Source organism: Coregonus lavaretus (assembly GCF_964263955.1).
Source record: "Coregonus lavaretus genome assembly, chromosome: 8".
NCBI lineage: Eukaryota > Metazoa > Chordata > Actinopteri > Salmoniformes > Salmonidae > Coregonus > Coregonus lavaretus.
In genome coordinates, this window is record NC_139995.1 from 49,926,715 (window position 1) to 49,953,846 (window position 27,132).

The window sequence follows — 27,132 nt, forward strand, 5'->3', positions numbered from 1 at the left end:
ATAACAAGTAATATCTCTATGTATCTCTCTACCATATCGTTCTCTCTTTCTCTCCCTCTCTGTCCAGGTGGGAGCGGGAGCAGGTGAAGGCTTCAATGTCAACGTGGCGTGGTCAGGAGGCTTGGACCCCCCCATGGGCGACACAGAATACCTAGCAGCATTCAGGTACAGAGTTAGAGATACACCTAACCTACCTCACCTTAGCTCCAGCCCAATTCACATTAAAACAAAACCACAAAAGTGCAAAGATTATATTTTAGTCAATGATTCATAGAAAGTCTCACCAAAACTCTTCACTCATCCTTGAAATACTACGCACAGCTGTGATATAACAGACATGTACAGTATCATGTGTTTATATTGTGGTGCAAGTTTGATGTTTGTGATGCCCTCGAGCATATGGTGTAGATCCATGCCACTGAATGGAGGTGTGTCCCCATGTGTCTTTTTTCTGTGCACCGCACTTTCCACTTCATTCAAGCCACAGCCCCTGAATGAATAGCTGCTCGGTTTGCGGCGTAATGAACTTTGAGCGTTCCTGTCAGCGGTGTTGGCTCGGCACCAGACGATGAACAGTATGTGAGGTCCGTATGGTGCATACACACAGTGGGTGGGCCAAGCTTGTCAAACTCAGGATTCTAACGGTGAAAGCCATACTGTACCGTTACGAGCCATCGATTCCAACAGGCAGACGTTAGGCTCAATGTTTACCCTAGGCATACTATGCTAATTGTTAACTCACTGAGAGCCACTTTAGCAGTATGGTCTGTGTTGATTCACTGGTTGTATAGAAGAAGAAGAAGAAGAAGAAGGAAACCTAGTAACTGTTCCCTAGTTTAGGTGTATGTTACCTAGTGACTGTATCTTCGTTATGTGTACAGGTAGTTCCCAGTACCTAGCAACTGTCACTTCGTTTTCAGTACAGGTGTATGTTACCTAGTACCTTTTTCGTACAGTAGCTCAGCTGTCAATACAGGTAGATGTTACCTAGCAACTATCACTTATTTTTCTAAGTAGCCTACAGGTAGATGTTACCTAGCAACTGTTTCTTGTAGACCTATAGGCTATATCCTAGTGTGCAATTTGGGAAATCCGAATGTAAAATCCCATGAATTCACCTTAGAAACACATTTTTTCAAGTGAAAATTAGTTCACTTTACCACGCGCTCCCCCACCCAATTCCACCAACAAACACTGTAAAGCAATAACTTGTCAATTCTGTGCAAGGAAAATCTGTGACTGAGACTCTATTCCCCAGACTTTCTGTACAGCCAGAAAAGATGCACCCAATTTCAGACTTTCTGTACAGCCAGAAAAGATAAACCCAATTTCAACTTTCTGCATTGGCCGTATTTTATGCATCTTGAAATTTCATAAATGTAATAACCTGGTTCCATGCAATCTTTCTAATTTTATTCATATTCATGATTGAGATTTCCGGGGGGTGGAGGTTGAGTTGTTTAAAGAAATAGTGGGTTGGTGGTTTGCAGTATAATCTGGCAGATTCCTTTAGTTGGGGGATACAACATGCTGTGTGTGTGTGTGTGCGTGCGTGTGTGTGCGTGTGTGTGTATGATATGCAGTAGGATCAGGTGGTGGGGTCAGTGGTGTTTTTTTTTTATCTAATGAGGTAGGTTTTGTTAGGGGGGGTGTGGGGGGGTTGATGTAGCCTTGTGAATTTTTGTGAAGCTTGAGAGCGTGTTACTGAAGAGGAAGTGTGTGTGTGTGTATGCACACCCATTTGTATTTGTTCATGTACACGTGCATGTTCATTTATTTGTGTGTGTGTGCGAGGGGATGCACAGGCTGCAGGGTCTGGTAGTGCAAGCCGGGAGGGATCGGGGTGGTGATGGGAGTGCATGGCGTGGGGGTAGTGCATTGTTAGGGAATCCAAAGGCGGCGTAATTAAGCCCAATGGATCCCAGATGACTGGCTGTCAGTGACGTGAGAAGAGGACCGAGCCCCTAATGGGAACCAGACGCCCGCCAAAACGCTTTGAACTGCCGGCCGGAGAGAGGGGAGGGGAGGGAAAGAGAAGAAGAGAGAGAGAGAGGGGGAAGAATGGGGAGAGAGGGGAATCAAACACGGCATGGGCCGTGTACACTCGCTAAATCACTGGCAGCAGCAACGGGAGGATGAGGAGGATGAGGAAGAGGATGATGAAGAGGAGGAGGAGGAAGAGGAAGAAGAGGAGGAGGAGGAAGAAGAGGAGGAGGAAGAGGAAGAAGAGGAGGAGGAAGAAGAGGGGGAGGAAGAAGAAGAGGAGGCGGAAGAGGAAGAGGAGGAGGAGAAGAACAAGGGAAGCGGTTCCAGAAGATGAAAATAGAGAGGGTGTGCAGGCGTCATCCTCCCCATCCTCCTCATCCTCCTCATCCTCCCCTCTGACCATCTCTGTCCTGGTCCTGTTATTTGTTTACTAACACTTTAGATAAAGTTGCCCTTATTGTCATGTAGTCAGTTTTAACTACTTTGGTATCCAGAATGTAGCCTAGTAGTTACTCGGGTGTACCTGGTAACTGCATATAACATAAAACAATGATTGAATTTTAAGGTACAGGCTAAATGTTTTTTTAAATTAAGTTTAGTGACAGTAACCACAATTTTTATAAATGTTTTACCCTTATTTTACCAGCTAAGTTGACTGAGAACACAGTCTCATTTACAGCAATGACCTGGGGAATAGTTACAGGGGAGAGGAGGGGGGATGAATGAGCCAATTGAAGTGTCAATCAAACTGAGAAATGTAAATGATGTGTAACTATCGTTAGGCTAAATGGTATCTGTGCAACTTTATGTAATTTATATCCATCTATTATTTGTGTCATTAGTCAGAGCACCATATGGTTAGCGTTTCAACTTTAATTTACTTTTAAATGGGGTCACACTGTGTCACGTACCTGGGTATGTTACCTGGATGTTTGTTGAAACGTTTCCGACAGTTGGACTGATCAGTGGTAGCTTGGTTCCGGATCTGTTTGTGCTGATTGGCGATGACCACAGGTGTTGGCAAGACAGCACAAACAGATCTCAGACCAGGCTAGATCCGTGGAACTTGGGATTTAATTTGACCATGTCTCTTCAAAATGTCACCCTATATGACTGGGTAGTCAGTGATTTATTTGCAAATTAACATGTTATGTGGTCATACATATACTGTACACATCTCTCCCAACCATGAATGTTACATTACACTTCTCTCTTCAAGAGCATGTGATATACAGTAAGCAATAAAGCACAGTATGTTTTGTGTGTCACGAGAGACTAGGGTGTTGAATGTACAGTCGTTTAAAGGGTCAAAGTCAAATGCAGAAGCCTATGTCCACTGTGATTATTATTTGACCCTGCTGGTCATATATGAACGTTTGAACATCTTGAAGAACAATCTGGCCTTAAAGGCCATGTACTCTTATCATCTCCACCCGGCACAGCCAGAAGAGGACCGGCCACCCCTCAGAGCCTGGTTCCTAGGTTCCTGCCTTTCTAGGGAGGTTTTCCTAGCCACGTGCTTCTACATCTGCATTGCTTGCTGTTTGGGGTTTTAGGCTGGGTTTCTGTATAAGCACTTTGTGACATCTGCTGATGTAAAATGGACTTCGTCTTTTACCAAATAGGGCTATCTTCTGTATACCTTGTCACAACACAACTGATTGGCTCAAACGCATTAAGAAGGAAATAAATTCCACAAATTAACTTTTAAGAAGGCACACCTGTTAATTGAAATGCATTCCAGGTGACGAACTCATGAAGCTGGTTAAGAGAATGCCAAGAGTGTGCAAAGCTGTCATAAAGGCAAAGGGTGGCTATTTGAAGAATCTCAAATATAAAATATATTTTGATTTGTTTAACACTTTTTTGGTTACTACATGATTCCATATGTGTTATTTCATAGTTTTGATGTCTTCACTATTATTCTACAATGTAAAAAATAAAGAAAACCCTTGAATGAGTAGGTGTGTCCAAACTTTTGACTGGTACTGTACTTGTTGGAGTGCTTGACCTACAATAGCATTGAACCTCCTATTTTGAAGACATGAATAACTATTTTCTCTTGTCAATGGGTTTAATGGTCTAGTTTCCCTCCCTGTCTGTCTGTCTCCAGGACTGTGGTGATGCCGATTGCCTATGAGTTCTGTCCTGACGTGGTGCTGGTCTCATCTGGTTTCGATGCCGTCGAGGGACATCTGGCGCCACTGGGGGGCTACAAAGTGTCAGCCAAGTGTAAGCTCACTATTCACTGTTCCTCACTAAATCATATGCGGGGACACACAGATCAATTTATTTTTACATGTTTAGTCATTTAGCAGACACTCCTATCCAGAGCAACTTACAGTAGTGAGTCACTCCTATCCAGAGCAACTTACAGTAGTGTGTGGATACATTTTCACGCTGGTCCCCCGTGGGAATCAAACCCACAACCCTGGCGTTGCAAGTGCCATGCTCTACCAACTGAGCCACACACGTCCCCAGTATGTCTACCTCATCTTCACAGTCTTAGGACTCTCATTAAAGGATTCTGACGGTTCTAAATTCCACACCAGGGATGGGCAACTTTGATGGAGGTGGGGGCCACAAAAAATCTGAACTCATCATGAGGGGCCGCAGTAGCTCGCGGGGTCTGCGTAACCACATCCATACCCACACATGCAGTCAGAGCCGGACCTAGCCTTTTGCGAGCAAAACATTTTAGCAGCCCCTCTCTTGACAGCGGAGAGAAAAAAATTAAGTTTTAGAGTTAATTTCCTGTAATTCTACACATTTTGCCATGGGGCGTAGAGAAAATGTTGCAGTTTTAAAGTAAGTTTGCGGCAATTCCACACGGTGTCCTGTGTGTGTGTGTGCGTGTGTGTGTGTGTGCATGTGTGAGTGTGGAAATATGGAGGACTTTGGAATGCATCAGTGAACTTTGGAATGTTTTAAATCTTTTCATTGTAATTTGTAAATTGAAATAAAGTATTTAAATGTGTCTCCCCCAAAGGTTTTGGCGTTCTGACACATCAGCTGATGGGGCTGGCGGGGGGGCGGGTTGTCATGGCGCTGGAGGGGGGTCACGACCTCACTGCCATCTGCGATGCCTCTGAGGCCTGTGTCAGGGCCCTGCTGGGCACCCAGGTCAGTAAACACAGACCTAGGATCAGCTTACTTCTCCCTAAATCCTATCCTTCACCATGGGGGAAACAACACTATACTGACCTTAGATCAGTGTCAGGGGAAACAACACTACACTGACCTTAGATCAGTGTCAGGGGAAACAACACTACACTAACCTTAGATCAGTGTCAGGGGGAAACAACACTATACTAACCTTAGATCAGTATCAGGGGAAACAACACTATACAGATCTTAGATCAGTGTCAGGGGGAAACAACACTATACTAACCTTATATCAGTGTCAGGGGAAACAACACTATACTGATCTTAAATCAGTGTCAGGGGAAACAACACTATACTAACCTTAGATCAGTTTCAGGGGAAACAACACCACTACGTGTGTGCATGCTACCTGTGTGTGTCTGATGTTTTACTCCAGTGTTTGAGGTCTCCCCCCACCCCTCCCGTGTCTTCCCCTCCAGGTGGAGCCCCTGTCTGAAGCAGTCCTGGAGAGGAGACCCTGTCCCAACGCTGTCTTCTCTCTGCAGAGAGTCATACAGGCCCAGGGTGAGCTTCTGATACACAACCCTTCTATCTCTCTTCCTATCTCAATCTTTCTTTTGCCCATTCTCTCTAGCTGCCTCACTTTCTCTCTCTTTATCCCATTTCTCTGTCTTTATCATTCTTCCCTCTCTCAATCTTTCTTTCACTCTACAGCAGACATGGGCAACTGGCGGCGGCCCGCGGCCCCCCTTTTGAAAGCCCTCAGATCAATTTCCCCCCCAGAATTGGGGAACTCAGTCGGGGTCTCAACTTACTGTTGCGAGTTAGAATAGTAGAATACACAAGGTGCAATTTAGAAATGTGGTTGTGCATCAACAGTTTTTCTCTTGTTATGTCATTCACTGATAGTCAGTCAATTAGCCCATGTCAGCTAAATTGTTTTAGATTGCTAAATTAGTTGTGCACACACGCACACGCACACACACACACACACACACACACACACACACACACACACACACACACACACACAGAGAGAGCCGGCCACTGCCTTCCTGGCTCCAATTATCTTCAAACACTTCTCTAACACACGATCTTCACAACATCCCTCCTGATTGCGCGCAAATGTTATCCCATTCCAATTAGATTAATTACAAATATTTGCAAAGCCACAAGAATGTTAAGCCCCTTCATTTAGGCAGAGGGTGAAATATATGTGTGGTGAATACTGGGAACACACACACCATGGTCCTCTCTTTCTATTTCTCACACACACACGCGCACACACACACACACACACACACACACACACACACACACACACACACACACACACACACACACACACACACACACACACACACACACACACACACACACCAAGGCCCTTTAGCACAATTGTGTGATTTAAATGACACGAATGCTAATTTCAAATTGTGGTATTGGTATTTTATTCCAACCACACACACAAGTATTAGATGTAGTATTGCTTAGTATACAGTTCACATACTTCAAAGACAGAATAGCTCAACTTTTAAGAGAGTACTCTGCGAGGTTGCAATATGAAAACCTGAAACAATCTCTCTCTCTCTCTCTCTCTCTCTCTCTCTCTCTCTCTCTCTCTCTCTCTCTCTCTCTCTCTCTCTCTCTCTCTCTCTCTCTCTCTCTCTCTCTCTCTCTCTCTCTCTCTCTCTCTCTCTCTCTCTCTCTCTCTCTCTCTCTCTCTCTCTCTCTCTCTCTCTCTCTCTCTCTCTCTCTCTCTCTCTCTCTCTCTCTCTCTCTCTCTCTCTCTCTCTCTCTCTCTCTAGGTGAGTACTGGCGGTCGTTGAGGGAGGTGGCCCACACAGTGGATCAGTCCTACCTGCAGGCCCAAGGACACAGTCTGAGACGTGGCTCAGAGGACCACAATAACACCGTCTCCGCCCTGGCCTCTCTCTCCATGGCTAGCCTCACCACAAACAGGTAACAGAACTGACACTATGTAGTAACAGCACTGACACCATGTAGTAACAGCACTGACACTATGTAGTAACATTACTGACACCACATAGTAAAAGGCCTGACACCATGTAGTAATAGCACTGACACTATATAATAACAGCACTGACACAATGTAGTAACAGCACTGACACCATGTAGTAACAGCACTGACACTATATAATAACAGCACTGACACTATATAATAACAGCACTGACACTATGTAGTAACAGCACTGACACTATGTAGTAACATTACTGACACCATGTAGTAACAATACTGACACCACATAGTAAAAGGACTGACACTATATAATAACAGCACTGACACTATGTAGTAACAGCACTGACACTATGTAGTAACAGCACTGACACTATGTAGTAACAGCACTGACACCACATAGTAAAATGACTGACACCATGTAGTAATAGCACTGACACTATATAATAACAGCACTGACACAATGTAGTAACAGCACTGACACTATATAATAACAGCACTGACACTATGTAGTAACAGCACTGACACCATGTAGTAACAGCACTGACACTATATAATAACAGCACTGACACTATGTAGTAACAATACTGACACCATGTAGTAACAGCGCTGACACTATGTAATAACAATACTGACACTATGTAGGAACAGCACTGACACTATATAATAACAGCACTGACACCATGTAGTAACAGCACTGACACCATGTAGTCTTATATAATATCAATATAATATAATGTAATGTGAGATTACATTTAAAGTGATGGTTTACTCAAAACATCCACAGACAGGTAACATCACTGACACCCTGTAGTCTCATTTGATATTAATATAATATAATAAAATATTAAGTGAAGTGTTATGACATTAAATTATAGTTAAAGGGATGGTTCACTCAAAATACATATTTAGGTTAATTAGTTATTTTTAGCAGCCTCTGCCTAGCATTGGCTTTCCTGGACTGAAAGCTAATGGAATCATAGGAGGCGTTTTCTTTACAACAGTTATTTCTCTACAACAGCCTACTGTAGGTATGTGGAAAATCATGTACATGTGTACTACGAGTGAACCACCCCTTTAAATATGCATTAGATGAAAACATTGCCTTACATCTCAAACATTAAATCCTCAGCTGTCAGCTGCATCTCATCACACTGCTTTAGATTAGCGATAATTTCCAACACCAGTCCCTAGATTGGCTTTTGAACCAGAAGATGAATCAATTAGTGTTCTAATTGAATTTTATGGGAGAGAGTGTGAAAAACCAGAAGACACAAAAGACGACGCAGCACCGTCTGTCTCCCTTCAAAGGTGCAATATGCAGAAATCCGCCATTTCCTGGTTACTAAAATTCTACTAGTTCGTCTAATTTCAGTTGATGTGATAAAACAAGCAACGTATAGTGTAGAGAATCATTATACGATCAAACCCCCTGTGAAATATATTTTCAATAACCAAAAATATTGTATTTTCAGCTGTTTGAAGCTGGTGTATAAAACCGAAAGTAAAGAAACGCAAAAACAAAACTTAAGAATGGGAAGTATAGAAATAGGGCACATAGAACAGCTTTACTGCTTCTTGCTTTCAATGACAAAGACATATCTATAACTCACATTTCTATATGAATTTGGTCGGGTCTCCCAAAAACTTACATATTGCAGCTTTAAAACACTATTTAAACAGGTGTTGTCTACAAACACATGGAGATAATTGCATCAGTATCCTCTAGAACTATTTCCCCCCTGGGCCCCGTGTAGCTTGGTAGAGCATGGCGCTTGCAACTCCAGGGTTGTGGGTTCGTTTCCCACGGGGGGCCAGTATTTAATTAAAAAAAGAAAAAAAATTATGGTATGCACTCACTAACTGTAAGTGGCTCTGGATAAGAGCGTCTGCTAAATGACAAAAAAATGCAAAATAAACTATTTGCAGAGTCTGTGTCCTGTTGAAATATACTACAGTGATATATAATACCACAGTGATGGTCTAATTCCCCGGGCGCCGATGACGTGGATGTCGATTATGGCAGCCCCCCGCACCTCTCTGATTCAGAGGGGTTGGGTTAAATGCAGAAGACACATTTCAGTTGAATGCATTCAGTTGTACAGCTGACTACTTATCCCCCTTTCTTTTTTCTTTATTTATACTGCTGTTATACTACAACAGGCTATACATTACAATGCTATACAATTCCGTTCTCTCCTCTCTCCCTCCTATTCAGGACACACCCAGATGAACTTATGGAGGGGGACAGTGACTCCATGTAGACAAGTGCACTTTCCGACAAACCTATCATGTAGACACACACACACACACACACACACACACACTGTGATCCACTCGGCCCTGCTTCACTTGACCAGAATCCACTGCCTCCAGTTGACACTGTACAGACCACATCCTGACCACTATAGTCAAACTGAGTAGCTTACGCCTCACACACTCTTACACCTCATCAGAACACAGTTCTACTGGCCTGCCTCGACCACAACTCAACCGCACACTGAGAACACATCCCATTAACAGGGTACAGGAGGACCAAGAGAGAGGAGAATGAACACTGTCTTCATGACATGCCACTCCATGCCTCCCTGGTGTGTAACATTGTGAACTGTGACGACACAGAAGGAGAGGAGGAGCAGACCTGAGCATAAACTGGAGGGGTGAAATATATACCGTTATAAACACCACATCTTAAACAGACTTTGACTTGTAGCATGAAGTGACTTGACAAAGACCAGCGACACGGCTGGCTGTATACAAAGTCTCTCTGGGGAAGAGGGCTACTTTTTTAGCGTCGGTCACAGGTTACCGCGGTGCGTCACCAGGCCGACAGAGCCGAATCACACAGGGAAGTAGGAAGTAGTCTCACGTCCCCACAGGAAGTTACTATGAAGGAGAACAGACATCGCACCCTCACTGGGGGACACTTAAAAAGCATCTCTTATTGATGATTTCATTTGTATTTATGTGAAGAAAAAGAGAGGAGACTGAGAATTTTGTTTGGACTTTTTTTGCACTGTGTATTTTGTCATGTGAACCTAGGAGAGAATGACAGAATGGACCATGTTGAAGCTCTCCTGGAATTTACAATAAAACATGTAAATTATCATACTCATGTTTTTAAGCTGATTTAAATATTGTAAGTTTGATTTATTGCATATTGTATTTCAAATATCAAGACATAATGGTCATGTTTTTTAAGCAGCAAATAGAGAAGAGCTAGATCCCTATGATTCATTGCTTTTATAGTTGATTTTCTTCCATGGGAGAAAAAAAATGCAAAAGTGGGGTGTAAGACTCCCTCTCAGACAGCACTTAAGTAAAAGATAAAGCCCCAAAAAAGTATTATTTATATCTGAAGTTGATGGCATCCTCACATTCTCTATCATTCTAATTATAACATTTCTTAGGAATGAATCCTATTACTCACTGAGACAATTCAATCAGGAAACCACTTGTTTGGTGAGAAAGGATACAGAGTCAGCTCAAACGTTCCAAAGGTGTTTCAGCCAAGGACACACACACCGCCATACTGTAGAGAAAGGTTCTACTCTACGCTCGGCCACACACAAAATGTTTATGCATGTGTTTGTAAATCACTGCATTTGCATGTTGTCTGCAGGGTATTTCAACGTAATGAAGGTAAAATACAACTAATGGTGCTGGGTTCAAGGCAGATTAATAAAACAGTTGAAATGACTTCTTTGTCTTTAACTATGACTGGCACTTAAAAGTTGTCTGTTGACTTCACAGGACTCAAACAAAATAGAAATGCACTTACAATGTCTTAAGTGTTGGGATTGTGTTTTAGTAAAATGTCTATTCCACTCTGACGATGCCTTTTTTTTTATTGTTGTTCTGTTGTGATTTCACAAAGACCTGTTTTTTTACATGTGGATTGATTGACATGCCTGTTGTATTTTGTATATTTGATAGGCTGTATTTCTTGATACTTAGTTTTCTACAATATGAAAGACAAGTGAACTAGGATTTGTTCACATCTGATTGTGTACCACTCGATTTACAAAAAAAGTCCGATTTTTGTTCCTGGACCAAACTGCAGTTAGCATATAACAGTTGAAGTTAGCATTTAGACTTTTGAGTTAGCTTATTAAGCTAGCTGACTACAGTATGTAGAACAATTGAACACAGGTTGAGAGAAAACAAAGCTTAAAAGCCTTATATGAACAACATCCCAATTGTGAAGTGGTATGGCCTCTGAACAGAACTTCAAAGATTTTTGTGAATTTCTGATTGTATTTGTATTTAAACAAAGGTTTTGCTTCTTAATATCACCAAATATGGATAAAAAAACTGCTTACATTTCTTGTTAGCACTTTCCATTAAATAATGATTTATTTGTTACCCTTTTTAATGTTATTGCAGTGCCTTGATTATGTATCATGTTAAATATATAAATATATAAATATATAAATATATATATATATATATATATATATATATATATATATATATATATGACAGTGCTACAGATTCATTTGTACTATCATGTTGTATTGTTTCAGTACTTTTTGGTGCTTTATAATATACATTATAGAACCAAGACCTTACATGACAAGACCCTGCAAGAGCTGTATGGTATTTGACTTTGACATGGTGAAAAGGAGATTACTGTTAATGAAACAATACATTTGACTATGATTATGTGGAACAAAATGCCCACCATGTATTATTAATTTTCTATCAGAAGGGTTCTGTGTTATATTTTATTCTGGTTTAGGTTTATATTTCGCTTTAATTAAGTACTTTTGAGAACATTTGTGTTCTGTAAATGTAAATAAATTTTTTGAGAGTCGACAAGCCCTTTAATTGTCTTAATATGACTTATTGCTCTGTTGTAGATAGCTACTGAGACCAAAATACAGATATTCTCCTATGTGCCTTAAAATATAGTGACAAACATATATAAAAGGTAGCTTTATTGAACTGGATGTTAGAGATTAGTTGTTGTTTTTTCTCTCACTTTGTCTTTATTGTTTTATATTTGTACATGTAAATGTACATAGAAAACTTGGTATTTTAGTTTTTTTTCTTTTTTTTTCTTTAAACAGTTTTCCTCAATAAAAGGGAAACAAAGTTTTCTCAACATTCATTTTTTCCTGAAGTTTATATATTTTGTATCCCTTCAATAATGTTTTAAATATTGGGAATTATTTGTATTTAATGTTGCCCTTACACCAAGCACTCAGCTATTTTGGGAATGTAAAACCGCATGACTTTGTAATGTAACACAGTTTGACAAAAATCTTGGTTCCTGCCTTGCGTTGATACAAAAGGTATTGCAGTCCACTTATTTGTTATATATAATTTATAAGACCTTGTCTTGTCCCCAATGTACTCTGTAATACATAATGTACTCTCTGTCATTGTGTTCATAGTGTTAGAAGACTTGCTTTGAGACAGAAAGATGCAAAGTGTCTTTGGAAATTGGCTTGATCAGACTTTCAGTGGTATTTTAGCAAAACTGTTTTTATTATTATCCACAGGAGCTCATGTAATGAAAAGCTGGTGACAAAACATCTGCAAAGAGAACTACAGCTGAGCATGAGGATAGAAAATATTGACCAACTCAATTTTCTGGAAACAGTATATCAGATATTCCCACTACCTACCATTACCCAGTAGCAACAAAATGAGAATTTATCACATTGTAAAAAAAGTACAGTTTTCAATTTTCATTACATTCTCAAATTACTCAAATTACTAGCGTATTGCAGTATTTCCTTAATATTATCTTAAAGAGAAATTCCAAGGAATTACTAAACATACAATATTCAAACTATATTTTTCTCTTGCATTTAAAAGTACTACACTGTTACTTAAAACTATAAGTACAATGTTACTTGTGTATACAACAATGTACAATGTCACTTCTAATTGTATCTTTACTTTAATTAAGAGTGTCCAAAGAATATGTAATCTGTTACTCTGTTCCTACTGTATTATTTCATAGTTGACTTTAGGCTTAGTGGAATCTATCCACTATATCTAATCTATCCACTATATCTAATCTATCCACTATATCTAATCTATCCACTATATCTAATCTATCCACTATATCTAATCTATCCACTATATCTAATCTATCCACTATATCTAATCTATCCATAATCTGTGCATGCTACAAAACTGTGTGCTTTACTGTGCTCATGTATTGCAGGGTGCCAGCATAGATTATCGCTTATTACTTACTCTGATATAAAGTCATTGTAATGTAAAATGTAACCTTTATGAATAAGCAATTAGCATGTGCACATGCTAAGTCCACTCGCTATGAAGGGACATAATGCAAACAGAGAAATACATGAACACAGACAGATCAAGCAGATACGTTTATACAACTGCTGGAAACATCAGGCTTCTTTGACTTTTCCTACCCATAAAATGGAGGTGAAAGAGCCTACAATTATTAGCTTATTAGCATCTTTGCTGTAAACATTCATTGGGCTGGGACAACCAGCTATCCATCCCTTTGGCATCATTATTATGGCCTTTATTGTAATTATCATCTCAGTTGTCAAAGAATCTTCCTCTGTAGTCTTTTGAAGTGGCGCATAAATGGCGGATCTTCGTCATGCCTCAGTGACAGTCACGTACTGTAGTACAGCATTATAATACTGTCTGTCTGTCAGGCTGCAAAAGGAGAGTCGACTGGATATCTGTCCTTAAACCGAAGCATGTGTCCGCTCCAATGCCCATGTCTGTGGGCCAGGGCTTCCAAAGAAGGAGAGATGGGGCTATGTCTGTGGGCCAGGGCTTCCAAAGGAGAGATGGGGCTATGTCTGTGGGCCAGGGCTTCCAAAGAAGGAGAGATGGGGCAATGTTTGTGGGCCAGGGCTTCCAAAGAAGGAGAGATGGGGCTAAGTCTGTGGGCCAGGGCTTCCAAAGAAGGAGAGATGGGGCAATGTTTGTGGGCCAGGGCTTCCAAAGAAGGAGAGATGGGGGTATGCGGGGGGAGGGACACAGACCCTTTTAGATGTAAAGAGGAGTCCATTCATTAGGCATCTGTCCTAAAAAGAGAAATAGATGTTTTAGTTTGTTTACTGAAGAAACTGACATTGATGTGCATATTTTTTGTCAATATAGGAAAACAATATATGAGTGAAAAGCCAGATAGAAGTCGCTAATGTGTAGTGTGTCCAAGTCGTTGTCCCAAACAAACACATAAACCAGCAGACAAAGCTAATTCCTTTCACATAGCGTAGAACAAAGCCCACAGCGCTAAACTTCTGCTCTTTCTCTTTTTAACAAGCAAATATTTCATCTGGAGCTTTCTCAATTGTCTGTAATTACAGTGCAGCTTTCCATGCTGAGAGAGAAAGAGAAGAGAGAGAGATAATGCTATCCAGTTAGCGTGTGTGTTTGTGGGTGTCCTGTGATTACACCATAATGCACAAATTGCCAGGAATTTCTTGTTTTCTCGTGTACCAAACGGGGGTACGCTACAGCAGCGAATAACAAGTGATCTTAGTGTCACTTTGGACTAAAGTACAGTAGATCGCCTCCTACTGGCTGGATTTGGGCAGAGCCTCCTTGGCATTTGTTTATCTCTCTCTCTCTCTCTTTCTAGCAAAATCAAAAGTTAAGTGCGGTTGATTTACAAAGAAGCAACTGATGCAGTGTTCGGTACACACACACACACACTTGGATAGGAGCATTTTAGTCTTCATTGACCTCATATGTAATGTTTCTAAGACAGAAGCCTACTCATGTTAAACCTGTGTGTACAACAACTTAAAGGGATAGTTCTGCGATATTAAATATTTAGATATGTGTTTCCTCTCTAAATATGTAACTTCTCTGAACTACCCCTTTAACACATAGATAAATATAAACACAACATGTAAAGTGTTGGTCCCATGTTTCATGACCTGAAATAAAAGATCCCAGAAATGCTCCATACTCACAAAAAGCTTATTTCTCTCAAATGTTGTGTACAAATTTGTTTATATCCCTGTTAGTGAGCATTTCTCTTTTGCCAAGATAATCCATCCACCTGACAGGTGTGCCATATCAAGAAGCTGATTAAACAACATGATCATTACACAGGTGCACCTTGTGCTGGGGACAATAAAAGGCCAATCTAAAATGCCACAAGGGAGCGTGCAATTGGCATGCTGACTGCAGGAATGTCCACCAGAGCTGTTGCCAGAGAATTTAATGTTAATTTCTCTACCATCGTCTAACGTCGTGTAAGAAAATTTGGCAGTACGTCCAATCGGCCTCACAACCACAGGTTGTGGGTGGACCTGGCTCCCAAGTGGGTGGGCCTATGGCCTCTCAGGCCCACCCATGGCTGCGCCCCTGCCCAGTCATGTGAAATTAATTTATTTCAATTGACTTATTTCCTTATATGAACTGTAACTCAGTAAAATCGTTGAAATTGTTGCATGTTGCGTTTATATATTTGTTCAGTATATATAATGTCCATTGTTTTCTGTTCTTATTGTCTGACGTGGACTGTAACACTGAATTGATAACGATAATGGATGAAGAGCAATGTCATACCTCCCTTTTGCATTAGACCAATATCTTTATATGGACTATATCGTTTCTACACACTCCCATTTGGTCTGTGCTCTGCTCCTGCATACGTGTCAAACCCAAAGTATAGAACTCTGTGATGCACCGCGTGCACTGCATACAGTACAGCTGTTGGAACAGCCCAGCCTGTGCAGCACACACATCCATCCATCCATCCAGCACCTGCTCTAGCGTCAGCTCAAAGTTCAAACCCCTAAAACTAAAGATGAGTAGCAGAAGCCCACAACTCTTGGAACCATCGGCCTGTTTGCAAGGCTCTGAAGCTCTTAAAAGGCAGATGTGCCACAGAGGACCTATAACAGCTGGTCTTAGATCAGTGCAAAGTAACTGCAACTGCAACCCTTAAACACATGCGGAGCCAGAGGTTCCGGAAGAGGAAAGAACAGTGACAGCCCTTTAATTGAAGAATAAGCAGAGTGGAGCGCCGCTTGTTGTTGCCAGGTTAAACACAGCAGCTTATTCTAAATCACAGCTGCACACACACACACATGAACCCAGAAACGCGCACATCTGCATTTACACACACATATATACACATCCAATAACACGCACATCCACTTAAATACACACACAAATGCTACACACACACAAATGCAACCAACAACACACACATCCGCATAGAACAGCCACACAAATGCGCCCAATATGCACCCCTCATATAAACACACACTTTATCCAAACACTTGTTACACACAAAAGAAAAGTACACAAACACATGCACGTTTCATTTAGGAAGGAATTTTCTTCATCCCAGAAACAGTATGTTAAAGAGTAGAATAAATAACAACCATTTGAGGTCTTCATTATACTAACGCTGTACATTTCAGTTGTCCATTTCAGTTCATTTCACACAGTAGAGTAGATAATGTTAGAAAGCAGAACAGTTCAGTGGATAACGTTAGAAAGCAGAACAGTTCAGTATATAACGTTAGAAAGCAGAACAGTTCAGTATATAATGTTAGAAAGCAGAACAGTTCAGTAGATAACGTTAGAAAGCAGAACAATTCAGTAGATAATGTTAGAAAGCAGAGCAGTTCAGTAGATAATGTTAGAAAGCAGAGCAGTTAATAATAATAATAATAATAATATGCCATTTAGCAGACGCTTTTATCCAAAGCGACTTACAGTCATGCGTGCATACATTTTTGTGTATGGGTGGTCCCGGGGATCGAACCCACTACCTTGGCGTTACAAGCGCCGTGCTCTACCAGCTGAGCTACAGAGGACCACAGTTACAGAGGACCACAGTTCAGTAGAAAACGTTAGAAAGCAGAACAGTTCAGTAGAAAACATTAGAAAGCAGAACAGTTCAGTAGATAATGTTAGAAAGCAGAACAGTTCATTTCACTGTCCACAGTTCAGTAGATAATGTTAGAAAGCAGAACAGTTCATTTCACTCTCCACAGTTCAGTAGATAACGTTAGAATGCAGAACAGTTCAGTGGAGAACAGTAGAAAGCAGAACAGTTCAGTAGATAACGTTAGAAAGCAGAACAGTTCACTAGATAACTTTAGAATGCAGAACAGTTCAGTAGATAATGTTAGAAAGCAGAACAGTTCAGTAGATAATGTTAGAATGCAGAGCAGTTCAGTAGATAATGTTAGAAAGTAGAACAGAAGGTAATGACTACGCTTCTCTTCAAGGATAGACTCATCCACATGTAGAGTTTGGGTTTCCAACCACAGTGGTGGAACCTTCAAAGTCTGGCTGCTGATGCTGCTGAGGATGTTATAGTAATGGAAAGGGAACACCTGGAGACAGCACTACTCGTGTGTGTACGTGTGTTTGTGTGTGTGTGTTCGTGCGCGTGTGTGTGTTCTACTCAACATTTGTGTGTGAGTGTGTGTGATTGTCTTTAAGTGTGTTTTCTGTATGTGCATTTTTACGTGTGTGTGTGCACATTTTATTTGAATGTTTTATGTTATGTTTGTATACGTTTGTTTGTATTTCTACTGAAAATGTGTGAGTGTGTGTGTGATTGTCTACACTGAGTGTACAAAACATTAGGAATACCTGCTCTTTCCATGACATAGACTGACCAGGTGAATCCTGGTGAAAGCTATTATCCCTTATTGATGTCACTTGTTAAATCCACTTCAGTCAGTGTAGATGAAGGGGAGGAGACAGGTTAAAGAAGGATTTTTAAGCCTTGAGACGTATTGTGTATGTGCCATTCAGAGGGGGAATGGGCAAGAAAAAATATTTAAGTGCCTTTGAACGGGGTATGGTAGCAGGTGCCAGGCGCACCGGTTTGTGTCAAGAACTGCAACGCTGCTGGGTTTTTCACTCTCAACAGTTTTCCGTGTGTATCAAGAATGGTCCACCACCCAAAGGACATCCAGCTAACTTGACACAACTGTGGGAAGCATTGGAGTTAACATGGGCCAGCATCCCTGTGGAATGCTTTCGACACCTTGTAGATAGAGTCCATGCCCCAACGAATTGAGGCTGTTATGAGGGCAAAGGGGAATGCAACTCAATATTAGGAAGGTGTTCCTAATGTTTTGTACAGTCAGTGTGTAAGTGTGTTTTATGTATAGGCAATATTAGAAATGTTGACATGTGTGTGTGCCTGATATCACCTTGACCTCTCACCTCTTAATCTTAAGGTCTGCATTTCCTTCCCTTGACAGGCCCAGTTTTACATGGGTAGCGCTCACCAGTTTGGTTTCTGACGGATAGCCTCTGCTCTCTGCACCTTATCGTCCTTTCTTTGGCTCGTCATTCTTTCCTACCTCTCTCTTTTCATCCTGTCTTCTCTTTGATGGGCTTTTCAGTTAGCTCACGCTCATCTTTTATCTTTCAATAAATGCTTATCTTCTAGGTTCTTATCTGCATTCAGAAGAGTGAGTGGCCGCCAATTCCGCAAAGTTTACTTATTCTTCAAGAGACCGAGAGGAAAGGCAGATAACAAAAGCTAGAAATGGCATACACACACACACACACATGGATGTACACACACACATACACACACACATAGATGTACACACATACACGCACGCACATGTAAACACACAAGTACACACATGCCAGTGCATAGGCTACACACAGTGATACGAATGCATAAGAACTCCACATAAACAAGTACACACACATATACGTTGGCTCACTTACACACACACACCATCAAACTTGCCCCTGGCACACACACCTTCCTAATGCCTCACAACTGTTTCCAATCTAAAGGTTCCTGCTTGTCTGGGCCCCGGCAGGGCCTGATTAGACGACACTGGATACAAGATCCTGAGGAGAAAGGACAAGGCTGCAGGGGAGAGGAGGGAGGAGGGAGGGAGGGAGGGCTTCTTTTTCTCTTTCCCTCTCTTTTTTTGCCTGATATACCTGATATACCTGTGCAGGACCCCAGTATATGTTTACACTAGAGAGAAAACCAGACCTTTCTCTGGTCTAGTCTGCCTGAGGTATGTTAGATAATGCTCTGGATAAAAGGACAACATTTCGTTAAGAGTGAGTCAATGGTAAAACTGCATACAAAAATGGACACTTGAATCGCTCATTGATGTACTTAAAAACTTTTTAGAAAATATTATATTATATTTCTTACATCCATAATTCATCCAAAATGAAACGGTTATATTGTCACTATAACAATAATTTGACGATTTTCGGGTAGTGGGATACTGGTATTGGTTATGGCTGGTTGGGTTTAACTATTATGTAGAACTCCAAACTATTGTCAGTCATTCTATTTTCTTATCTTCACAGTGCATCAAGACAGATAGCTAAATATTTCTGCCAAAAAGTGTAAAATGATTTAGGGTTATGCTAAATTGTTACATATTACAGTACAATGTTTCATTCAAATGCTTTTTTTCATGAAATAGGACATTTTGTAACTGAAGCATTTTAATTTTTTTTATGTTACCAAATTTGATTGATAATACATCCTATGACGAAAGGACAGGATCTTTATAATAATTTGATGTGAATGAAAATAGTCTATTAAAGTGTTTGTTATCAAAATTGTCAAACTGCGAACCATAATATGGTGTGCAGTTTAATAATACTGTGTTTACACTAAAATAAGAAAGCAAATTGAATATTGTAATTATGATTTCGCATTACTAGGTGTTTTCATTTGTAATTTAGGCTATTTCATAATTTGTCGTTCTGTTTGAACTATATTGTTACATTTAATTATGTTACAGATTATTATTTATTTTTTTATAGTTAAGCAATAGTTACAAACATATAGAGATACACATGCACTCACGCCCATGGGCAGTGGACATGTGACCGTCAGATATTTATCAAATACATTTACCTGCGGATCCATTGGGAATAGGCTTTTCCTTTTTATTATTAGCGTAATGCATTTTTGACCTAATTCATTTTGACATATTAAAATAAAGACAGCCTGCACTAATTCATACTCTTTCCCACTTCAACAAATAAAAACAGCTTTCCTTAAAGGACGATTCAAATCAATATCTGAACTTAACAGAGAAGTTGAAAAGCACTTTTATAAACGTTCTGGAGTAGGAAATTCTGATTTGTTTGGGAATGTTTAATCAGGGTCACTTTGATCAGTTAAATGTAATTAGAAAAGGCATATTTACATTAGTCCGATGCACAAATATGTCAGATGGCTCCGCTTTTCTAACCTGTTTATTGAATTATAACACATGTTCTCATTGTTGTCATCCACGTTCATAAAGTAAATACTTCAAAGTAAAGTATTACTACATGGTCAACCAATTGGAACAACAGAGTAGAAAGAAAAATATGTGCAGGACATGGTGTTTCCATAGTACCAATAAGCTCTGGATAACATGACCATAATACCTGTAGACTGATCAGTATGACATGTTTAGTAAGACACCCCGTGCGTTCAACTTCCGTGTCACAAGGGTTGTTAGCCTGGGCCTGGTTTCCCCTTAACGATGGAACTAAGTTACGAGTAGGTTCAAGCGCAACATTAGCAACGATTGTTTTGGGAAACAGCTAGCAGATTCAACGATGCTCCTGTAAAGGTTTTAACGATGATCTTAACCTTAAGATGCTTTTGGGAAACCACAGAGGCCCTGGATGTTTGGCCATATGTGACACGTGTGTGTGTGTTCGTGCATGTTTTTATACATACCTGCAGGGGTGCACCGTAGAGTTGTGGAGTTGGGGGCTAAATTGTAAGGCGGCATACAGGGGCATTTGAGGTGGAAAGGGGGGGGGGGCAATGTCGAAGGGTGAACGGTGGGAGTGATGGGGCAGTGGGTAAGGTGAGTGATGGGGCAGTGGGTAGTTGGGGATGGAGAGATTAGGGGAATGAGATGGGAGGGTAAGCAAAGAACAGTTTGAAGAACAGAAGAGAATAGAGAATAATGAAGGGAGGAAGGTAGTGGGCTAGGAGGGAACAGTGACACTGTGTTGTGGTTAGAAGGAGGGCCAGAGATAGGGGCTTAGGGGAGGCCAGGGATGGTGGGGTAAGGGGGTACATAGATTGTGGGTTAGGGGAGGCCAGGGATGGTGGGGTTAGGGGGTACAGAGATACTGGGTTAGGGGAGGCCAGGGATGGTGGGGTAAGGGGGTACATAGATTGTGGGTTAGGGGAGGCCAGGGATGGTGGGGTTAGGGGGTACAGAGATTGTGGGTTAGGGGAGGCCAGGGGTGGTGGGGTTAGGGGGTACAAAGATAGTGGGTTAGGGGAGGCCAGGGATGGTGGGGTTAGGGGGTACAGAGATAGTGGGTTAGGGGAGGCCAGGGATGGTGGGGTAAGGGGGTACAGAGATACATTTACATTTTAGTCATTTAGCAGACGCTCTTATCCAGAGCGACGTACAGTTAGTAGTGGGTTAGGGGAGGCCAGGGATGGTGGGGTAAGGGGGTACAGGAAGGAAGATGCAGAGAAAGTATGGTTAAGACAGAACAGGACGGGTAGGAGACACTAGTGGCTGGCAGACATGGCCCAGGCACCCTCCATCCTCCAGACGGAAAAGGCGTAGCTGAGGCGTTCGTGGGCCAGGTAGTTGCAGCTAGCCAGCTTGGCGTCCATCTCATCACTCTGCAGCACCTGGTACAGGAAGTCGATGTAGCGTGACGCCAGTTTCAGGATCTGGATCTTGCTAAGTTTGTCCGACGGCAGAGTGGGGATGATCTTACGCAGCGAGGCGAAGGCGTCGTTCAGCGACTGCGTGCGTTGGCGCTCACGAACGTTGGCGATCACTCGCTGCGTGTGCAGGTCCTCGAAGGGCTCACCGCCCGGGCCCAAACCGAGGCCGCTGGAGCTCAGCGTGGATGGGGCCACGCACACCATCGCCGTGGGGGAGCTCTGTTGCTTTTTCTGCCGTTTGGGCCCCGACGGAACCAGGCTGTTGGGGCTCCCGCTGACAACGGCCCTCTCCTCGGCCCGACCCAGACTGTCCTTCTTGGGGTACGGCACCCGCTTTCGCCCCCCCGTTGGCCCACTCTTCTTGGAGCCCCTCTCCAGCTCCTCCTCGCTGGCCCCCAGCCCCCCCTCGGGGGAGTTGGCGCAGGAAACCTCCTCGCGCATCACCACCTCCCTCTCAGGACACCGTCCTTCTTCCCTTTCCGAGGCAGGCTGGTTTTTGCTCTTCGTTCCTCCCTCTCTTTCCCTCTTTTTCTCTTCTTCAGACACCCTTATGGGAAGTTCTGGTAGAGAGACACAGGCTTAGAAGTTTCGTCTTCTTCCTCCAGTGAAGGACGAGAGCGATACACTTCACACTTCTAAACATCAAACTGTTGAATATCCATAGGCTTTGGCTTTACTCCCAGTCAGTCAGAAAGCTCTGTCTCTTCCCTGTGCCTCTGTGGTGAATTCCTCACCTCCAGTTTCCCATCTCCTCAACCCGTGTGCAGAACAACAACAATCCATCTACTTTGCCGTGCTACCTCCCATCCTTTTATACACGCCCGGCAAACTCGGAGCCTGCGGGCAGCTGCGATTGGCCAGAACCAGCTTCTTAGGGTGTGGTTTGGAAGCAGGAAGTGAGCTCGAGGTTGGTGGGTGGCTGGGAAGGGGGTAAGTGGCCTTCTCAGCCAATTGTGAGAGGCCTTGCTAAAAGCTGCAGAAGTTGTCTGCGTCTTTATAGGTTCCAGATTTCTCCTGCTGGAGCACTCCTGGCATTCTCCCGCACCCACTTGTCTGTCTATCTGTCTGTCTGTCTGTCTGTCTGTCTGTCTGTCTGTCTCTCTTCTCATCAATTCATTACATGCTTCGAGACTCATAGGTCTGTTGTGCACTTTGACTTCTAAGACATTAAAAAAATTTCTTTGTTAATTGAGGGGGATGAAATTACATTGTGTTAGTACTGCATGAATGCGCTTACATATGAATGCTTTGGTATGAGCAAGATTAAGTTGATTTAATACCTAAAACTAAGTTTACACTGAAAACCTTTTATGCACGATATCTCAAGGACTATTCCTTTTTTATTTGAAGATATAGGATAAAATGTTTATTATTTCTCAAATTAGAAAGAACAAGTGTGAGTTGACTGTATCAGATGTGATCTCCCTAATATTTACGTGGCATCCTTAATATCTATCACATGATACTATAAAGACACGCCAAGGGTCACTCCTCCAAGCCAGTCGGGGCAAAAAACATGTGGATTAACATCTTTAGACAGATTTTCATCTTAAACAATAAACATTGTGATGTCACATTTCTGTTTAAAAGTACCCAAATAGAAATGTCACCATGACAACTCAAAAAACAACTGGGATTATTCCTTTAAACCTTAAAACAATACTGCCACTGTGAATATACCTTTTGTTCAGTATAAAAATAGAAAATATGCCACAAAACCTAGTAAATGAAAATTGTATTTTCAACATACAGTATGTCATTAAAAAATTGAATAACTTTTCAAAACAGGTTATCCCATAGAAATAGAACAACTAGAATGAGTGTCCCCATTTACGCAATTCCATTTCTATGCATTATCCACTGCAATGTCTATATGGGAGACATGTAGCCAAGGCAACGGCCCAGCGAGGACCCTGAATAACCCCTAACCCTGTGAGCTTGTGACCCCAGCCCGCTAAGGTGAGAGGGCTGCTAATTATGCCATCCATGCCCTCTGGTGGAGTAGACACATGTTCTCTCTCCACACCAACAACCCAGGGGAACACACATCTGGGTCTGCAGGGACACACCACAAGGGACACACACACACACACACACGCGCACACACACACACACACACACACACACACACACACACACACACACACACACACACACACGCAATACAACGCCTAACCAATGTAGAGCATCTCCTGAAATGTAATCAAACATGATGACTCTTAGAAAAAATTGACTTTATACTGCAGAACAAGGTAGCAATGAGTCTGACAGCTTTAAATACTTTATATTGTCTACTGCAGAACAAGGTAGCAATGAGTCTGACAGCTTTAAATACTTTATATTGCATACTGCAGAACAAGGTAGCAATGAGTCTGACAGCTTTAAATACTTTATATTGCATACTGCAGAACAAGGTAGCAATGAGTCTGACAGCTTTAAATACTTTATATTGCATACTGCAGAACAAGGTAGCAATGAGTCTGACAGCTTTAAATACTTTATATTGTCTACTGCAGAACAAGGTAGCAATGAGTCTGACAGCTGTAAATACATGCTGAAGTCCATAGGGTAAAAGTCATCGATAACGCAACCGACATGGATGCCCGCACTTTTCTACCATAACGTTGTCATAGAGATGTGACTTAACAATAATAAGTGTTACTACCACCATAACAGGAAATGTAAACTGTTGCATAGGTTTACAGTTTCATGAATCATAACGGCGTGGTTGCTTGTCATTAAAGGTGCAGTCCATAAGAATTCCTAATGATCATTTAAATTACGTAAACATACCTCTCGATTTTTGAAGAGTAGGACTTATACATTTGTTACACTACCTTAGTACAGTCGTCTTATCCATCATAATCCAAAAGGCATTACCATGGATTAGAAAGAAATTATATGTAACATTGTCTTTATTTTACAGTTGTTGATAACAAAAAGTTCAATAGGTGAATGAGAAAGAACCTGCCATTTGAATTATTGAACATATATACCTTCTTGTGGATTTCAAGACTCGAAAACTACACATTTATCAGTAGACATGAATGGTTACTTCAAGTAATGTATATGAATTGTCAAGTTATGTTATGACAGACTTTATATTAGTGTTGACGGTTTTATCACGGGACACGAAGTGTCATTGCCTCTGCATTTGAAGGAGGTGAGCGAATTTTAGAGGGGCTTTGGAGACATTAGTGAACTTTATGAGTTTAATATGGCCATATACAAGAGAGCTGGGATCAACTACACTCAACTGCAATCAATCAACTCAAAAAAGGAATTCCAGTCACTGAGATATTGAAGTGGAGGTTAGACTTAACATGCAGGTATAAACATGCATAAACCCCTTATCATTAGATCATTTGTTTTGGTACTGTCCATTTGTAGCTTGTTTCTGGACACAGGTCCAGGAATGGCTGAAGGATTGCAATATTTGCATGGAGCTGACCCTGCAGATAGCACTACTGGGTGATCTGAAAAGTCATATTCAATCGATCAATAATATAATAATACTTTTAGCAAAAATGTATATTTTCAATTCACAAACTGTAGAAACAATGAGAATAGAAAGGTTCAGAACTTTTGTCAAACATCACAGTACAGTTGAAAAATATATGGCAAATAGAAATCCATTATGGATGGTGTTGAATGGAGCTGAAGGATGGGACTAATAACAACAACTAATAACAACAAGATAACTAGTGTAAGACATGCTGTGTCCATAATAAGTATATAGGTTATATATTGTGAGCTTTTGTGAAAGAGCACAGTTAGAAATATATGGCATATAGAAGCATACCAGATGGACATCATGAAAATGATCGGAGGAAGTTCAGGAGTAAAAACAAACAAAATATAATGATTGACTGTGTCCATAAATTGTATATAGTATGTATAAGCATGAAGTAGAGGCCTAAGCATTGCTGTTCACTAGTTTACTCCAATTAGGGAAGGGCTGGTGGGGTTGGAAAGTAATAAAAGGGAAATATATATATTTTTAAAGGATATGTATGTATATGCGTATATGTATGTATGTGTATGTATATATATATATATATATATATATATATATATATATATATATATATATATATATATATGCTAGAGAGAAAAAAAACATATGGGGGATTGGAAGTGATGCAGACAATTACATTGATGGAAGTTACAATCTATCTGCAGTATTAAAGCTGATCTACCCCCTAAAAAGAATAATAATAATAAATAAATAAACATGCATTAACCCCTTATAATGACTTATAATCATCTCATATTCATCCTGACTAAATACCAAACAATTTGAGTCCATTGAAATGTTGATATGTAGAGTGACAGCATATTATAAGCCTTATTATAAGACTTTATAAGGTCTCATTCATGTTTATCACTCGTTATAACGCTATATACAAGCAGACTTTAAATAAAGTGTTACCAAGTGGACAACACATTAGAATTATAACAGGCCTTATTTACACAACAGGCCCTTTCATTTCAACCGAAATTCCCAAATCAATTCCCAGATTAACTGAAATTAGAAATAAATTGTCTCCAACCTCCGGGTGGGTTTGCAAAGAAGGACAAGGAAACCCATTGTTGTGCACTGGGCCGTCCGGGGATAACCTTGGGGCTGCTTACCTTAGTGGAGCATGCCTCCATGCCACCATCATGGAAAGAATGAGCGAACGACAGGCTAACAGGAACAGCATGGAACACGCACCCCTCGCACAGAACAGAGGGAAAAAGAATGAGAGAGGGAGAGAGAATGGGAGAAGAATAAAGAAAGAAAGAAAGAAAGAAAGAAAGAAAGAAAGAAAGAAAGAAAGAAAGAAAGAAAGAAAGAAAGAAAGAAAGAAAGAAAGAAAGAAAGAAAGAAAGAAAGAAAGAAAGAAACAAAGAAAGAAAGAAACAAAGAAACAAAGAAAGAAAGGAGAGGAAGAGAAAAAAGAAAGTCCAAACAGAACCAGATGCAGGAGTGGGGAGGGTTGTTTGATCTCCCTCCTCATAGGCTGATTGATGTTGCACATTTCATTTCCTCGTCAGAGTCTTGACATAATGTTTCACTAAACACTCCAGCCCCTTTTTTCTTTTGACTTTTATTTTTTGGGGTTAATAATTAACCCCTCCTGTGGCTGCAAACAGACAGCACAATATCAAGAGGACGTGTATAGAAATGGCTTCGATATCAAAGAGGAATATAGGCCATCGTAATGTCCACTTTAAGCTTTGCCCATATGTTATAGTCCGAACTGATCCATAGTATTGAAATACTGTACTGAGGAAAGTGTATGTTGAAAGAGGAGGGACTTTTGAAGTTCTTGAGCAAAGGAAAAAAAGACACTTCTTAAATCCATAATACTGTGAATTTGATTACTGCCTTCCTGCAAAGTTCTTAGAAAGTTCTGAGTAAGGACAACTGATCAATGGCACAAGGACC

The 27,132-nt window shown here is 41.0% G+C and overlaps 1 protein-coding gene, 1 long non-coding RNA gene and 1 pseudogene across 4 annotated transcripts in view; 1 reads left to right on the forward strand and 2 right to left on the reverse strand.

Moving 5' to 3' along the window:
* Window positions 1–9,888, forward strand: part of LOC311134395 (histone deacetylase 7-like) — a 56,248-nt pseudogene extending 46,360 nt beyond the window's left edge. Inside the window, exons 18-23 of the transcript XR_014615394.1 lie at window positions 68–165; window positions 4,100–4,218; window positions 4,976–5,109; window positions 5,571–5,655; window positions 6,900–7,053; window positions 9,288–9,888. The product of XR_014615394.1 is annotated as a histone deacetylase 7-like (transcript). The remainder of the gene's footprint in view (window positions 1–67; window positions 166–4,099; window positions 4,219–4,975; window positions 5,110–5,570; window positions 5,656–6,899; window positions 7,054–9,287) is intronic.
* A 2,650-nt stretch (window positions 9,889–12,538) lies between these two features.
* On the reverse strand, window positions 12,539–26,631 carry LOC311134397. Of its 2 annotated transcripts, none has more exons than XR_014613686.1 (2): window positions 26,334–26,631; window positions 12,539–14,100 (listed from the first exon to the last, which is right to left on the reverse strand). It is a non-coding gene; the product is annotated as an uncharacterized lncRNA (long non-coding RNA). The 2 variants fall into 2 exon arrangements; XR_014613687.1 differs by lacking the exon at window positions 26,334–26,631 and adding an exon at window positions 20,736–21,036.
* Window positions 21,534–22,139, reverse strand: LOC311134396 (twist-related protein 2-like; the record flags this gene model as incomplete). The annotated part of the gene is made up of 1 exon (XM_084168076.1): window positions 21,534–22,139. The coding sequence occupies one exon, from the start codon at window positions 22,137–22,139 to the stop codon at window positions 21,534–21,536; it is 606 nt and encodes a 201-aa protein (XP_084024202.1).
* Window positions 26,632–27,132: the final 501 nt, after the last annotated feature.